Source organism: Choloepus didactylus, chromosome 20 (genome assembly GCF_015220235.1).
Source record: "Choloepus didactylus isolate mChoDid1 chromosome 20, mChoDid1.pri, whole genome shotgun sequence".
NCBI classification, from domain to species: domain Eukaryota; kingdom Metazoa; phylum Chordata; class Mammalia; order Pilosa; family Megalonychidae; genus Choloepus; species Choloepus didactylus.
The window spans coordinates 16,200,589-16,218,717 of record NC_051326.1 but is presented as its reverse complement, the minus strand read 5'-3'; the positions used below and the strand labels follow the sequence as shown (position 1 = coordinate 16,218,717).

At 39.8% G+C, this 18,129-nt stretch overlaps 1 protein-coding gene across 1 annotated transcript in view; it reads left to right on the top strand.

The window, feature by feature from the left end:
• The window catches only part of RBKS (ribokinase), a 109,935-nt gene that overhangs the window by 31,385 nt on the left and 60,421 nt on the right, over positions 1-18,129 (top strand). Inside the window, exons 2-5 of the mRNA XM_037812637.1 lie at positions 1,445-1,577; positions 10,643-10,706; positions 12,401-12,463; positions 15,075-15,239. Coding sequence (XP_037668565.1) covers positions 1,445-1,577; positions 10,643-10,706; positions 12,401-12,463; positions 15,075-15,239 — 425 coding nt within the window. The remainder of the gene's footprint in view (positions 1-1,444; positions 1,578-10,642; positions 10,707-12,400; positions 12,464-15,074; positions 15,240-18,129) is intronic.

Sequence of the window (18,129 nt, the reverse complement as noted above, 5' to 3'; positions counted from 1 at the left end):
TAAAATAACCATATTTGACAGTGCACTGCTAGGGAATAGAGTAGTTGAGCCCAATTTATTGACACTTCCTGAACTACATAAAGGAGGTTCGCAGGTTGAACCTGGTCTTTATTCATGCAATCATGGGTTCTTGGCATCAGTCATGTGTCAGCCCATTGCAAACAGGCTGCAAGTGCCCTATGGGAATTGGCATTGCTCTGTTACTCTAAGATACTAAGGCATAGATTTCAGTTAGATCACAGCCTATCTGGGAAATTACTATAAACTTCTAGTCTACTAAAAGAAGCTGCTAAAGCAGAGTAGGTTCTCAGTTGACTTACTATTGTAAACCTTATCTCTTGGTCTTTCCTGTCCAAAACTAACCTTTTGGTCCATCTGCCCTCTCTCCACCTGCTCCATCTTGCCCACTGCTCACCTCCTTGGGCCAATCCACCAGTCTTCTTGCCACTTGGTCCTATCTTTTTCACTCGCTCCCACACCCAGGACTCTTCTCCCATTTTAAAGTCAGTCCTACTCCTTCTGTCCCTCAGAGGTTTTCTGTTTCCCCGCATACCCTGGAGCATACCTTTTACCTTTGTGCTGCATAATACTTTATCATTAAGCAATAACATTACAGTAAAAATCCTTTGCTCTTGGAGAAGTCAGTGACTTTATACACTGAAACAAAATTGACCATGAGTTGAGAATTGTCGAATATGGGTGAGGGTTACCTGGGAGGAAGGGTGATCAATCTACTATTTTTCCTACTAATTTTCCATATTAAAAATTTTAAACTACATTTAGCTGTTTAGGATATATTTTTTAAAATACATGCTCTTTCTGAGTCAGCATATGAGACCATGTGGTATACAGGATGAGTGGAACTAAAACCTGATGCTACCATCTAAATACCCTGTTCCTGCCTCAAGTAAACAAATAAGATTCTTTGGCGCCTGGACTTGCAACCTCTCTCTTCTCCTTAGGTCGTGTGCATGAGTCCCAGAATCCTAGTATGCTTCCTGCTTCCCATTAAAGTGACCGGATAAAGTCATAGAAGAACATGCATTAATTTCATCCCATTTGTTAAATCCCACTGTAGACAAAACTCTGATCTGAGCACTGGGAAGCAGGAATATGGAGTTTCTACCCTCAAAGAGTTCCCCAAGAGGGGAGATGGAGGCACCCAAGAATAATTCTAATGCAGTACAGAGACTAGTAATATCATCTGAAATAGAGCTGCAATAGGGCAGTGGAGGGCCTGTTGGAGAAAGAGAGGAATTTTGTCTGGAGATGCATTCTCAATAATGATGCAAACTACTGAATGTCATCTTAAAGCAACATTCTGCTTGCATCTCTGCTGAGACTCTTTAGAGCTCCATTAGATTAACTCTCTTTCTTCTAAAGATCTTAAATTGATTTCTGTTACCAATATGCCTTTTTTCTTCTTTTCTTAAAATTGTAATAGCCTTACTTCCCGTTTGCCAAAAACTGGAGAAACCATCCATGGACATAAGTTTTTTATTGGCTTTGGAGGGAAAGGTGCCAACCAGTGTGTCCAAGCTGCTAGGCTTGGGGCAAAGACGGCCATAGTGTGCAAGGTAAGTGTGCAGGATGGCGGAGAAGATTCTAGAGGCAAGAATCTGGGCTTAGACTCAGGTTCATTGCTTTTAAAGATCTGAATAAAGGAGAGTGCTCTTCCTTGTCCTTTTTGTTAGTTTCTACTTCACTGAATCCGCTGGGAAATAGCAGTCCACAAGTAACTTCATGCCACATTCCCTGAATTTAATGAGTGTATAACTGGAGTGTGAGCCTACCCAATGGGTTTCTGAAGTCCAGCTTCTAAACATCAGCATGAGTCAGCCTGTTTTTAGCAGATTTCACTGCAGCAGCACAGCTTTTGGGAACTTAGTCTCGTAACTAGTGATTTACTCATCTCTCAATTCTCTTCTTCTATTGCTATATCTTAGATCAGAAATGAATCTGGACCTCACTGAACAAAACATAACTGATCTTTTGGCCTAGTCCTGTTTTTAGGTATTTATGTAAAGAAAATATTAGAAAAATACAGTAATCCTTTGTCTCTCCATCCTACCCAGATCATTTGAAGATAAATCAAATGAAATTGGCTGCACAAGTTTCAACTTTGGCATCTTTAATGAAATTTTAAGGTGCTAGCATTACCTGTTTAAGAGGAGAGGTCATTTTATTTTATTTTTAAATGAAACTAGGGTAGATTTGTACAGTAGAGGATGAGAAAAATATAAAAAATTTTAAAAAGAATGAGCTCTCTTCTGTGAACAGTAGCACTTTTACCAAAAATTCTCAAAAATGTCACTTGCCATTATATACAGCACTTTTCTCTCCGTAGGAGTCTTTAAATGATGTGTAAGCCATACAATTATCACTTCATCTGCTAATGAAGTGTAGCTTTATTTCTAATTTATGATTAACATGAGGTAATTCTCATGTAGCTACTTGGTCAAAAACATCCCCCATGAAACACAAGATTTAAAGTAAGAAACCCTCATTTGCTAAAGTTGAGCTCTTGATAAATTTAAAATATCAATATAATTAATGATCAATTGATTACTGAGTGCCTGTTATATGCAAAAAGCCTTGCTAGGAATTATACCAGGAGGGGGGGATTAAAAATTACAGGCCTGACCCAGCATCTTCTTGATTAGATATGAAGTGTTTGGGGATAACCAGATGGTACTAACGTAAGGGGGCTTGGGAATGGGAAAGAAGATGATAGAATTTCCTGGCTGGGAAAACCTGAGCAGAGAATTGGTATTGGAAGCAAGATACCAAAAACAGGTCACCCTGGAAAGAAGGGGGCTCCAAAGCTGGCTGCAATAAAGGAGCAGTTAGTGCGCCACCAGCAGCTGGAGGCATTGGGGCTACTCATGTAGCCATTAAGTCAAAGCCCACTGTCCTCTGGGGTCTCTTCCAATTCCAAGATTTTGAGATTGGTTTTATTTTAGAATGTTAAATTTTCAGCAAGGAGAATAAAGCAAAATAGAAATATTTGAATTGTGGAACTGAACTTGGGAAATGAATCACAAGACTATAGGAGTGGAGATGAGAGGAATAGAAGGCAGAGGGCTGCATTTGGGGATATGTTCTAGTTAGGAGGTTAATTAGAGCAAACATGCTATTTATTTTATTCTCATCCATGCATGACGATTTATGTTAGCACCGGTGCAATTTCAAAAGTTCTATACACCTACAGGGGCCCAGATTTACTCATCTAATGTTTACCCCACAGTTGAATTTAGGCAGACTCTGCACAGTGGAGGATAAGATAACATGTATTCAGCTAAAACATACACAGGGCACTTTTTCTTAGGCAATCTGGGACCTTTAGATATGCATTCATTTAAGCTTCAACAAATTGCATAACATTCTTAGACTTCTTGAAAAGAAAAAAATCTTTATTTAGTAGAAGTTACTGTTATCCATTAATCATGATTTTTTCCATTGTGAAATACTTTTTATTAAGCAGATTATCTAAACTTGCCATGTAGCACTTTTCAAAAGATAATAAATTCCCGGTAGAAACCATGAAATTACTCAAGATGAAAATGAACAGATGGAGCAAAAGAAAAGCAGGCAGAAAATTTCCTGTGATTTTCTTAGCAACATTAATTTACCTATTACTTCACTGCAACAAAGTGGAATTCAAGCTGTGATGAAGTAAGACTGATGTCACATGGAAAACATCTTATATTGAACCAGGGAGAAATCTTTGTCAAGCAAGTTTGACAGAGAATATTAAGCAAGAGTTACATCAATATTTGTACAATGACACATATATAATGAATACTTGAAGTAGTTAAGAGTTGTGTAGTCAGTATTCAACTGTGTCACGAGCCAAGGCTACAGTCCAGTGATAACTGAAGATGGTATCTTGAGATTAAAAATCCAGACAGATGTTGTAGAAAATGAAAGGTTTCACAGGGCAAAGAGCCTGTTAGAACAGCTCTCATAGGACTGTACCTGATTTGTTTAAGTGCTTCCTCCTCCTCCAAACACTAGAGAGGAGGAAGTTATTTGTAATCATCAAAAATTGGCAGCTCAGGAGGAGCATGATGGAGAAAAGAGTTCACAGTGCAGTGACCCATTTTGAGCCCAGAAGCCACAAGCATCCTGGACCCAAAGGACCAGGTGAAGAATCAGCAAACTGGGAGGGCCTTCCGGAAATTATCTGGTCTTGCTTCCTTCAAACGTGAGACTGTCTAACCCTTCTAATTCAGGTAGCTGTCTATTTTCCTGGAAAGGCAGAGAAATCTAATTATTGTTGCCAAATATGAGTTTCTGAAAGACAGAAAAGAGAAGCAAGCCTGGGCTACTTGAAAATGAGCCTGGAGTCAGCAAACAATCCAAGGAAATCTTTCTGGCTTTACAATATCTTAATACCAATGTTGCACCCCTGATGTGCCCCCCACACCCAGAAGATTCTGCCAGTCACACTCTTTCTCCCATTTAATTGATTTGCCATCACAGTGCCAACCAGGATTGTTCTTTTCCATTTTCATCTCCTCTGCACAGACAAGTCATTGCGGACCCTCCCAGCTAACTCCTCCAGTCCAGCAGTCCTCAACCTTGGCCACTCATCGTCATCCCCTAGGAAGCTTGCCAGATCCCACCTGCAGAGACTCTGATTTAATTGGTCTGGGGTTCAACCTGGGCATCAGGATTTTTGTAAGATCCCCCAGGAGATTCTAATCTGCAGCCAAGGCTGAGAACCATTGCTTTCCTACAGTTTTTGGTTTCCTGCCTGCCAGAGATAACTCACTTCAGTCCCGCCCTGCAGCCTGGCCCAGATGGAATAATTTGAAGCAAAATGTAAAGAATTATAATTAGCTTGATAATGGCAGAACTGAAATTAGGTTCCAGGTTTCCTGGCTCCAATATGTACCACTTTGCCTCCTGGCCAAGATTTAAATTTTTTTTCTCATTTTAATGTGACCAGTAAGACAGAGAAGTCAAAGATGCCTGGGAAGTTTCCTTTATAATAATCCTTATTATGGCAAAGATCTTCCATTTATATAATCCCCTGGATTTTTTTCAGTGGCCTTTCGCTCAGCTCTCAATGGCAGGCAATAAATGAAACCTTTTGCTTGGGTTCTACCCCTCTGACTTCTGCCCAAGAACCGGAAAAGAGGCTTAAATTTGAATCAGAAGTAAACAAAGGAGATTGGGAAGTGTTCACTTCTCTCAAATTATGTTTTAAGTAAATCCAGAAGTATAAATGAACGTGTAAGAGGTTTTGAGGGAGGGGAAATAGGAAAGACGGCATTCTTTTAGTATAGCATTTCACATGTCATCTGTGCGACTTTTTCAGAATGAAAAAGAGGACCATTTTAAATAGGACTCAAATCTCTATTACTTTTTGTCTACATTTGTTGTGATTTAGATCCACTTAAATCTTAAAGAATTATTCCCAAGGCACAGATTGGCTCACATCTATATTGTTAATGATTATAAAAGCAGGATAAGTGACCAATATCGGTTATACCAAAACATTAATAGAGATGTTATGCTTTTACTAGAATACTAACACTAATGCAGTTTCACTTAAAATTGCTTTAATGAGCCACACACACTTGCTTCTGCTGCTTCTGTTTGAAAATAGGGAGCAAGAGCAAGAATTGAAAGAATCAGGGGAACCAGGGGGGCAGGAAAGTAGTTTATAAGGTTGGGTCCAAGCTGCCTTGTCCCTTCCCCCAAAAAGAAGGAGCCACCAGAGCAGCATGACAGCCTCGTCATCAACACTGCCATGATGATGACCATGATGATGGTGACAGCACCCAATCTTCATTTAATCCTTTATAGTTTCAAATGTGTTTTCATGGGTATTAGTTTATTTTATACTCACAAACAAACGTGCAAGGAACAGAAGATATTGTTCCCGTTTCCAGATAAGGAAACTGAGGCCTCTCTAGTGTGAAAGGGCTTCTAGCTTCCATAACAAAAGGCAAATATTGGCTTCCCATCCTAGGCTTTTGCTTTGTAATATATCACCACGACCTAGCTGCATAGTTAATGGAGCTAGAGTTGTCTTCTCTTAATCGTCAGCAATGCTGTTACTTTTCCATTATTTTTTAGTTATCAGATTTTTACTTTTAGCAAGAGAATACCAAAGAAGGTGAAAGCAAAGTTTGTTTGTTTTTTCTCATTCCTCACATAGAGTTTAGAAGACCAGCCAACAGGTTTGCCAAGAAATTGCTATTGGGATAAATCTGGAACCTTAAGCATCACCAAAGGGTGTAGCAAATCAGGTAATTCCCTGAGCAGGAAGAAGAAAGGCAGCTATTTCAACCTCTAAAATACAACTGCAGCAAGCCTGCAAAATGCAGTTACTATGAGCAGGAATTTCTTGCTGAACGATGCTATTATGTACATGATACTCCATCTGGTATACTAGTTGTCTCTGTATGTCTTTTTTTCCCTTCTGTCTGATCAGCTTCTCGAAGGCAAAGCTGTATATCTTTTGGGTTCCTCTTCCACTGCAACAATTAGTCCTAATTCCTGCATTTTGTAACATTGATATTCTCACCTCTGTTTATCAAGCCTGCACTTGATGCTCACCGTAAACATATTTTGTCTGCATCAAACTTCTAGAGAAGGGGAGAGAAGTTTCTACCATCTGATTTGTAAAGTCCCCACATGCCTAGGAGTGGCTTTTCTTAATTCTTACAATATTCTTATAAAATACTTTCCCAATTATATAACACCTTGATTTCCTGTGGGAGAGAGTTAAGCAATATAAAAGAAGTTAGGGAATGAAGAATTGTTTGGGGTATGAGTACTTGACCTAATACATTGAATGCTTTGGCACTTACCTGGCAGGTAAATGGCTGACCTTCAGTGAAGGAAACCTTTGATTGAGGGTCTCCTTCCATCTGGGAATTCCCCTCATGGAAACACTTTGTTGGGCCCTCTTCATTATAGAGATAGAAATTTCGCTAATAAATTATTACACGTTGTTTGATATTATGCCTAACCAGCATTCCAGCTAGAAAAGGAGCAAAGGGAAAAGTAATCCTTGAGGAAGATGGTACCAGAAGTGGCACTTAGATCAGGGTTTCAGCTACGGTCCACTGGGCAAATCCAGCCTGCTGTCTTTTTTGTAGATAAAGTTTTATTGGAACACTGCCACTCCCATTTGTTTACATGTTGTCTTTGGTTGCTTTCAAGTTACAAGGGCAGAGGTAGGCAGCTGCGAAAGAGACCACGCGGCCTGCATAGCCTAAAATATTTATTATCTGTCCCTGTACAGAAGTTTTTCAGCCCCTGATCTAGAACAGTCCAAAAGCTTACCAGGCAATTTTGTCGTCACTCATTAGGGATCTCAAACCAAGTAAATCTCTAGGTTTCTTTCTAGGGAGATCCATAGAAGAACAGTTTTCTGTGGAAGGAAAGAGCATATGACAAGCACCTGAGACCTTGAAAGAGCCATAATCCACTGCAGTACTGTAGGCCTGCAGGTCAGAAAAAGAGAAGTATAGGTCAGGGGTGGCAGTGCCAAAGCCTGCAGGAGCCAAGCAGGTAACAAATTGGTTCAGTAGGCCAGGCAAGGGCTGTGATGAGCTAGAGAGCGTGTCCCACCTAATGGACATTCACGTCTCTGTTCCAGCTGGGTTGCCTTGCAGGAATGTGGACCCAGTGTTACCAGAACTGCAGAATTTTCAAGACCTACTAGAAATGTGTTCATTTTTGTGAAGCCTCTTAATTTTTAAATGTTGATAACTGATTAAAACTGAAAATAGCAGGACAAATGAAATGCATTTAGGAGTAAAATTCAATTCTCAACCCTCCACTTTGCAGTCTTAACTAAGCTGTCAAACCAAGGACCAGCTGTTACAGTTTCCTAGGCTGCTCAGAACAAATACCATGATATGGGTAGGGTTAAACAATGGGAACTTATTTGCTTTTGAGGCTGGGAAAATGTCTAAATCTCGGTTTTGAGGCTGAGAAAACATCTAAATCAAGGCTTCACGTCACCAACATGATGCCTTCTTCCTGAAGACCAGCTGCCGGCGATCCTTGGCTCCTTTGTCACATGGCAAGGCACAGGGTGGTGTCTGCTGGTCTCTCCTTCTCTTCCAGGTTTCGTTGCCTTCAGCTTCTTGCTTATGTGGCTTTCTCTCTGTGTCTGAATTTCACTCTCTTATAAAGACTCCAGTAATAGGATTAAAACAAATCCTGGTTGAGGTGGGCCACACCTTAACTGAAGTAACCTCATCAAAAGGTGCTACTTACAATGGGTTTACAAACAAACACAAGAATGAATTAAACTTAAGAACATGTTTTCCTGGGGTACATTCAGCTTTAAGCCCCCACATCAGCCAACATGGCAATCCAGACAAATGGTTAGCATCAGAGAGGCAGGACAGAAGATACCAGGAGTGTCCTAACTAACACAGTGACCACAGCACAAAGGAGGCCAGAAATGGGCAGTAGGGGATGTAGGTGAGAAGACAAGCAGTTGGTTTCAAAGCTTTGCAATAATAGCCTTCTGGGTTTGAGCCACAGGCCTGGAGTCCTGACCCCTGGAGAGGGCTGGCCAGCCAGAGATGAGCCCCAGTTCTGAAGGAGCTATGGGACTAATCCGAAACAGAGAGAGATCTAGAGGTAAAAGTGACCCACAAAGCAGGAACTTGATCTCAGTATCCAGACCGAAGCAAAACTACTTGAATTATGGCTCAGGTCAGACCAAGCTGACTAGCTTTGGAGGCTGTTTTAGGCCAGTCTTTTTTTGGTAACATACAATAGACACCTAATTCAAACTATGTTAAGCAAAAAATAAAAACTAAAAGGAATGTATTAATTCCTTTTATGTAATGTGACTGAGAAGCTCTGTGATAGAGCTGGCTTCAGGCAGCCTAGGTGTCAGTTAGGGCGTTAGGGGTCTGTTGGTGTCTGTCTGTCTGTCTCTGTCTCTGCCTTTTGCTTTCTATTATGTTTCTTCTGTTTTCTTGTGTCCTGTGTCCACATGGTGATCCCCAATAGCTCCAGGCTTCATTGTCTTACATCTAGCAATTTCATGGGGAAGTGGACTTGTCTTTCCCAGTAGTTGCAATAAAATTTCCAGGACTGAATCTTCTTGTCCATTCATGAAGCTCACGAATGTGACCAGGATGGTGGAACACACTGTTTGATCAGGTCTGGGTCCTCTGCCCACCCTAATCTTGTAATCTACAGATGGAAAAGAAATGGGAACCCAAAGGCAAAATCAGAGTCCTATTGTAAGAAGACGGAATGGATGCTAGGATGCAAAGGCAACACAGTTCTTCTATACCAAGATCCCTAAGTTAGCTAGGGTTTTTAAAATTCCCTCCTTTTTGACCCCTCACTTCAAGCTCAGGGAAGAAGATAAGATGGTTCCAGAACACCAGCCAAGGCATTACAAGGATACCCTCATTTTATAGTGAACTACAAAAAGCCGAGATTCTCCATTAATATTAAGGAATACCTGGTTGATATGGTATCATATCAATGGTAGAGAGCTCTGTCTCAATGGGAATTACCACAAGAACAGATCAAAATGAGAGCAATGCTATAATGTTCTCACAGACATTGGGGACTGACAGCTTGACATGCTGAGCTCTCTGTCTTGGGGCTAGCCCCTATGAAACTTGTTGCTGCAAGGAGAGGCTAAACCTGCTTATAATTGTGCCTAACAGTCTCCCCCTGAGTGCCTCTTTGTTGCTCAGATGTGGCCCTCTCTCTCTAGCTAAGCCACCTTGGCAGGTGATCTTGCTGTCCTCCCTCCTACGTGGGACCTGACTCCCAGGGGTGTATATCTCCCTGGCAACACAGGATATGACTCCTGGGGATGAATCTGGACCTGGCATCGTGGGATTGAGAACATCTTCTTGACCAAAAGGGGGATGCAAAATGAAACGAAATAAAGCTTCAGTGGCTGAGAGATTTCAGATGGAGAGGTCACTCTGGTGGACATTCTTACGTACTATATAGATAACACTTTTTAGGTTTTAATATATTGGAATAGCTAGAAGTAAATACCTGAAACTATCAAACTCCAACCCAGTAGCCTTGACTCTTAAATAAGACGATTGTATAACAATGTAGCTCACAAGGGGTGAAAGTGTGATTGTGAAAACCCTGTGGATCATACTCCCTTTATCCAGCATATGGATAGATGAGTAGAAAAATGGGGACAAAACCTAAATGAAAAATAGGGTGAGATGGGTGGGTGATTTGGGTGTTCTTTTTTTTTTTTAATTCTGACTCTGATTCTTTCTGGTGTGAGGAAAATGTTCAAAAATAGATCGGGGTGATGAATGCACAACTATAAGATGGTACTGTGAACAGTTGATTGTACACCATGGAAGACTGTATGGTATGTGAATATATCTCAATAAAACTGAATTTTTTAAAACTGAGAGCAAAGCTAGAAAACTTGTGAGTCATTAAATTGCTTCACAATTTAGGTCGGACATAAGTGGAACATTAATATGTAACAATTCTTCGGGCTGAAATCAAGACTACCGTCTTAAATTAAGATTAATTAGTTAATGTTTATAAAATACTTCACAGCTATGCCCTTTTAAAGTATTAAGTATTCTAAAAACTATATTGTAACATTTTACTAAGTGTAAAAGATCTAATGTTTATCATTTCTTTGGTACAGGTTGGCAAAGATTCTTTTGGCAATGATTATATAGAAAACTTAAAACAGAATGGTATTTCTACAGGTAAAATTTCATCTTTTAAAAAATTGGTTTTTAATAACTTTCTTTTGTGATTTTGTTACAAGAAAAGTTGAATATAGAAGAGAATTATAAGATCCTCCCCTGGTGGCCAGAGAATTTCTCAGCACAGCTTTGTCTAGTCTTGTTTAAATGTCCTTTGGTTCATTCTTTAATATGCATGTCTCCCAGATGAGAATGACATGATAGGAGGTTACAAACCTTCAGAACATGGAAATGTTTCAAAAGCAGGTGACAAGGGAAAGCAGATGCTGCATTCACAAAAGATATTTTAAGAAAGTCAACGAATGCCATAGCTGGAAACAATCTTAAAACCACTAAGGCCAGTACAATCATTTCACAGGAGAGAAAACCCACGGCCGGAGAGGCTCCATGATTTGTCCAAGAGCACACACAGCTAGCTGGGGCTGGAGCCAGAACTGGGACGCAGGTCTTCTGACTCCAGTTCAGAGCTCTTTACTGCAGCTGCCCACGGCTCCCCGAGCAACATTTCTGTTGACATGCCAGGCCATGACTTTTTTTTTTTTTTACTTTAAAAGAACCATTTTTTATTATAAAATAAAACATAAACACGGAAAACCAGACAAAACGAGTGTAAAGCTTGATGAACTGCTATAAGGCAAGCACCCTTTTAACCGTCACCCATGGTTGCACAACTCAGTTTCCAGTAAAGGAAGGGCTGCCTCCATTTTCTCATAAAGAAACAACTTTGCCAGCCACACCAGAAGCCCTCCCTGTGCCTGCCATGTTGTATCACAACCACTTCTCCCCGAGCCTAATCACTATACTGTACTATGTCTTTAAAATCTCTTTTAAAACCTACAGTTTGCCCTCCAAACTGTTTTTGTTTTTATTTGTTTACTTCTCCTGTATCTGCACATGGCTGGCTAGGGAGGTGAGCGGGGCAGTCCTGAACTCGCTTTGTAGAGACCCATTCCTGTGACAAGTCAGGAGCAGGAGTGTCCTCCTCGGGCCATCCCAAGGGAGCCATCAGAGCTGAGGGAGGATAGCAGGGACTCTGCAGGCAGGCAAGGGTGTGCTCACAAGCCAACTGCATGAACTGCATGAACGTCCCTCCACCTGAGCCTCAGGAACACAGGGATAGCCCGTCCTGCAGGCTAGAAAAATAAAAGAGGTAGGATGCAAAATACCTAGCATCAACACTTGGCAAAGAGTGGTAGGTACTTTAATAAATGTTAGTCTCCCATACCCACCCCTTTTCATTAAAATTTTCCTTTTGGAAATGGTTGTGCTTCTGGCCATGACTCTTGAAACCCAAAGCTTATGAGAACGAAGAAAATCAAACAAGTTCACTGTATAGATTTGAACTTTTATCTCTTATCTCAAATCTGTCATTTCTTTCACTGAAGAAAAGAACTGCGTTGGTCTTGAAAAAATGTAAATGTATGCAGTTATGAATAATTTGGGGGAAACTGGAAGGAGGGTGATTTGGGGCTGTTACTAATGCAGAGAAAAGGTGCAAGTAGATGTAAAGACTTCTATTTTTCCTCATTTTAAAGGTTACGGGTATAAATTAGCACTGATTACTTATTTTCTTTATCATTCCAGATGGTTAAAGGTTAAAAACTTTTTCCAAGGATTAGTAGTGCATTGAAATTGTTAAGGCAGATCCATGCCAGGCTGTGTATATATGATCATAATTTTCTTATTTCTTCTAGAATTTACATATCAGACGAAAGATGCTGCTACAGGAGCTGCTTCTATAATTGTCAATAATGAAGGTATGTGTTTCGCATGTGGAAGTGTCATTTCACAAAATGAACAATTCACTTCCAAACCTTTTCAGAAGCATCAGTTTTTACTGTAACTCTAAGGCCCTCTGGCCCCACTCGCCTCCCACATTGGCACTCACAAAGCCTAAAGCGTGGTTTTCCCAATCCTAATATAAATTTATTTCTCTTTATCTATTTCTCAGGTTGATTATTCAGATATAAAATTGTCCATCCCATAGATATGAAGGTCAAAATAGCATTTATTTTCTGCAATGTCCCATTACCCTTAATGGGAGCCAAGAATTGATATTTGTCTCTAAAAGCAGTCAAGGATTCATCTGTCATTTCACTTACACTAGGTAAAGAGATGTAAATAGATAGGTGCAATAGAAGGTTTGATGAATCATATTTATAGACCATCTATGGAGCAAATGGCAGCAACTAATGACTTCTAACTTACCTTCAGTGTTCCACGCTGCCTGCTCTCTAAACAGCAGTCAAATCGCAAAAGGCCATCACAACTAAGTCTGTTAGAAGACCTTGTGATTTTTGAAACATTTGTCTCTAAAAACAGTAATTTCCGTTTGTCCTCAACTAAAGCTTTCATAGTTTCCAACAAACGTTTTAAGTATAAAACATCTACATAATATTTCTAAAATCAGAATTAATATTCAGCAGGACCAAGCATTTCTTCAGGCACCTAGCACAGAACCTAGCATGTTGTGGGCAACCAGTATGTGAGGCGTTAAGTCAGGATTTATCACAATTGTCTTTTACTTATAATGCAGTCTCGTAAAATCATTTCTTAGAGAAGAGATGGCATTTTTAGCTTTACTTTAGTGATCACAAAGTTGCAATGACAACAAAAAACTGTATTTCACTTGAAGACAATAAATGAAAGTTCTCAATCCAATAATGGAGTGTGTTCATTGCTGCAAGCTGTATCTTCAATAATTATTACTGCCAGCATCAGCTCATTCCTTGTTTTAAACCTCTTTTTTTATCCTAGGAATATCTTCAAGTTCTGTTTCTTCCTTATCTGTGAAAAAAAATACTTCAGTTTCCATGCGAAGATATAATTTATTATTCTATATTGAGTGCCTATTATGGTAGGCTTTGCCTGGCTTGTAGAGCACAGTAATCGTCCTCAAAGAGTATGGAGTGTAGTAGAAGAGTTAGGACAAATACCCAGAAACGATTGGCTCCTTTAAACGAAGGTGAGCCTGGGGAAGGTGAAGTAATAGGTTCAGTTTTGACGAGTTAACATTGAGGCACAAATGAACCAGCCGTGTGGCAATGTCCAGCAGGCAGCTGTTTCATCTTGGGCTTATGGCTCAGCAGCCAGGGGCAACCCAGAGATACCAATTCAGGGGGCAATGGCATGGAAGCAGCCATCAGCTCCAGCAGAGAAAATGAGGTCATTGATGGAGAAAAGGCAGGAGGGATGCTGTCCTTCAGGGAGTGGGTCCTTTGAGTTCTTCCAGTCCTGAGCCTGGGCTTATGCTAATCCAACCCCGCTTTATTAAGTCTTCCTCATGGCCAACAAACACATCTGCCGTAAGATGATAGGGAGAATTTGTTCTATATTCGGAAATAATTTTAGGTCATGTCTATCCAAGATCTGCCCAGGCCGCCTGGGGCACAAAGGGGACCGCTGCAACTCATCCCTCTGGATCAGTGCTGTCCAATAGAAATATAATGCAAGGCACATATATAATTTTAAAATTTCTGGTAGCCACATTTTTAAAAGTAAAAATAAACAGGTAAAATAAATTTTAACAATATACTGATTTAACCCAGTTTGTCCAAAATATTATCATCTCAACATGTAAACAATTTTTTTTAAATGAGATATTTTATCTTCTTTTCTTCATCCCAAGTCTTTGAAATCTGCTGTGTATTTTACACTTACTTAAAGCACATCGCAATTCAGACGGGCCACATTTCAGGTGCGCAGTGGCCACTTCTCTATTGAACAGTGCAGCCCTTGACTGACAGGTAGATGTACCAGCCCCCTCCTCCATGTAGGTGGGATTATAGAGACTGGGTCCAAGCATTGAGAATATATTAGATTCTCTAGTCCTGCTTCTGTTTAATCTTGTTTAAGTTGTCTAGTACAATTTTCTATCTTTTGGATATTACAAAATATGTTTCGATTTACAAAATCACTTTTGAGAATACCATATGTATACCCCTATTCTGATTGCATAACTTTGGTGCATTCATTGTGAGCATTATGCAAGTTTCTTCCTAGTTATACTCATTAATATGACATCTGTCATTTTTTATTCAGAATCTTTGCCAGTCCTTTACAATAAATGAAAATTTAAAAGTATTCTGTTTATCATTTGTCAACTAATATTTTTGTATGTAAGAATATTGATAAGGAAAATCTTTTCAAGATTTTGCTCAAAGTGATTGGCAGAATATGACTCTTATAGAGATATTGCAAAAGATACCTTTGGAACACAAAACTTAACTGGAATGGCTTACAAATGTTAAAATTAATACTTATAAAACATTTTATACAATGATTTTGTAAGGACAATAGTAGCATTGCAGAATACCATTGCTTGACTTTATTTAGTTTTTGATATAAGTATGTGGAATTTCTTTATAGGCCAGAATATCATCGTCATAGTGGCTGGAGCAAATTCACTTTTGAATACAGAAGACCTGAGGGAAGCAACCAGTGTCATTAGCAGAGCCAAAGTAATGATCTGCCAGCTGGAAATAACTCCAGCAACTTCTTTGGAAGCTCTGACAATGGCTCGCAGCAGTGGAGGTAATTTTCCATATTTGTCATTCATTCTGTAAAAGCTTTTATCACTGTCTTAATTAAAGATAACCTTTTAAGCAAAGCAAAGTGATACTTTTATCAGTAGTAAAATATTCATTCTCCAGTCTGTGAGATCACTGAATTCTTGTAGTTCTTCATAATGTTAGAAATCTTACAGATAAGGTAAAAATAACATGAATTGCATTTCTGACATCCCTCAGTAGAAATCTTCAGTCTAATGAGCAGAAATGATACAAGTAGTAGCCAGAATCACTGAAGCAGCCCAGTAACCAAGGTACATCCCAGGGGGGTAAAACGATTTTCACTCTGGGAAGCAGAGACGAAGCTGCAAGTCATGTATAATCTCTGCCCAGTTACATTTTGATTAGTATCTCTAGGAAGTGAGGAGTACTTCTTTCTCCTGTTTGTAAAACTTTATCACCTTTCCTACAAACAACAAAAGATCATCTATAAAAGTAATGTTTTCTACATTGCCTTTTTCCTCTTAGCAGCTCTTCTGTTTGGTTTGGTTTGACTTAACAACGGGAATGTTCAAAAATATACAAAAGCAGGTGGAATTGTATAATGAAACCAGGTTCCCATCACCCGGCTTCAGCAGTCATCAGTGTCTAATCCGGAGTCAGCTGTTCTCCCGCTCACTCCCCCTCTGCCACCCCCAGCAAATAACAGATTTTTTTAAAGTCCAGGTAGTTTCTGTCTTTTTGTTTCTTTTCCCCTTGGACTAGTGAGAAGCGTCTTCTGTTGGAATCCCATTTCTCTCCTTGGTTAGCTTTGTGTTCTTGGGAGAATTATCTGATCTTTCCAAGCCTTGTCTATAAACTGCCTATAGAAATACCCACCTTCAGAATTATTCTAAGAATGGAGTAAAATAAAATATGATGTGAAGCATAATGAAATAACTCTCAGTAAATCCCAGTTTTCTTTTCTCCCTTCCACTTCTCTTTTTAAATTAATATCAGTATAATATCCTGATCTCAGCTCCATTTGATCAAAAAAAGTCCAAATAAAAAGCAGCCACTCTAAGACACTGGATTCTTCTTCATATTGTGGCAACAGTTCTGTGATTTGTATTAAGAAGAAAATGTAGAAAGAACCACATTGACTTTTCCAGACAAAACTTTCTCATCAAGATGTAAAACTAGAAAAAAAAAAAAAAAAGGAAAAGAACAGTAAGTGTATGTCTGTGTGTACATGTGTGTAAGTGATTTCTCCCAAAGTGTATAGTGTTTTATATAGCAATAAATGGAATTTCAGTTACTGAAATGGTTTCATGGAGAATTTTTAAATGTATATCCTGATTTAACAAAACTTTCCTCTTGGGAAAACAACGTGCCATGGCAAATTCTCACTGACACTTAATGTATTTTTAATGGACTCGAAGCTGTCAGAAAGAATTCTAAGCCAAAATGCATTTGGATACATTTTCTCGGGGCATCACAGATAAAGTCTGATGCGTATAGTAAGCATTCTCTGCATTGCACAGATCTTAAGCGGATGATGTGAATACAACCTGCCACTTCACTCATGCTCCCTTCTTTCCTTGTGTGGGTCAGAGCTTATTCTCAGGTAACTTCTCTTTTTCTCCTACTGTCCCCTGCTTCTCCAAAACCACTGTTTCCTCTGTCCTTGTCTAGTCCTGTTACCTCCCTGGCTTGTGCAGTAGAGAAGGGTCCAGCAGCAACATCTGAGGGGCTCACCTTTCACAGGTGCAGCTAGAGTCATCCGAGTGGGCAAGCAGCCTGATGTCAGAAACGCTTCCCCCATCACCTGCCAGGCAGTCTTCCAATCTGGGCTTCAAGGAAGGGAGGCATGTGATGGCAGTCCAAAGACCGACTAGCCTACTTCACACTTTTACTAAGCACCGGTGTGCCTACGTCGCAATTCTGGTGAATCTTTTTTATATTTTTGTATTTATATACTAATACTGGAAATAATGGGAATTTGCATTTATAGGTACTTTACAGCTTATAAAGCCATTTCATATACATTCGATCCTCAGAAAAACCTTATGACAAAGATATGGCAGGCATTATTCTCCCAGAGTGATGGGAAGAAAGTGAAGACTCAGAGAAGTTAAATAATTTGCTCAACCAAGATCACACTTTTATTAAGTGTGGAAGCCAGGATTTCAGACTCCAAGACCCAAGTTTTGTCCCTTAGGCCACACTTTTCAAAGAAACTGCCATGTCCCATTTCAGAGAACCGAGCCTTTATGAGCTAAAGCCTTTAGAAAAGTAAACCACATAAATTGTAGCATTGTCCAGCATGTAGTCAAGCTTTGTGTGTTTTTGCTCTTTGAGGCATAGAGAAGAGTCCCTAGAGTGTTTTCGGGCATGCACCACCATGACAAAACACAAAAACACACAGCACTTGTGCACTATGCTCCAGGCTCCTCCAGGAACTCCTCTAGGCAGGCAGCTTTTTCTGGTCAAATCAACTGGTCCCATTCTGTAGTTACCACATAGATGCTGCGGAGATTCTACACCATAAGTAGAGAGTGTGTGTGTGTGTGTGTGTTAATGTAATGCATCTGTTCTCACATGAGAGGAGAGTGGTATAATGAAAGGAGTATTGGTTTAACTGTTATAAAGTGTGGCTTTGAATTCAGTTCCAATCACTCACCAGTGGGAGGGAGCTCAGACAAGTAAGTCAATTCCTTGTTCTGGGCCTCAGTTTCATCTCCTGGGAACTAAGAGAATTGAGCGGAGATCTCACTGTTCTTTAATGTCACGGTGTATGAATGCACTGAACACAGGGTGGAATATGCAAAGCCTGCTGATCAGTTGAGCACTGAGGGCCCTGCCCTTTGTCCCGTGACAGCTGTATGTGTACTAGTCAACCTCAGTCCATCTTTGAGAGAGATGGTAAAATCATC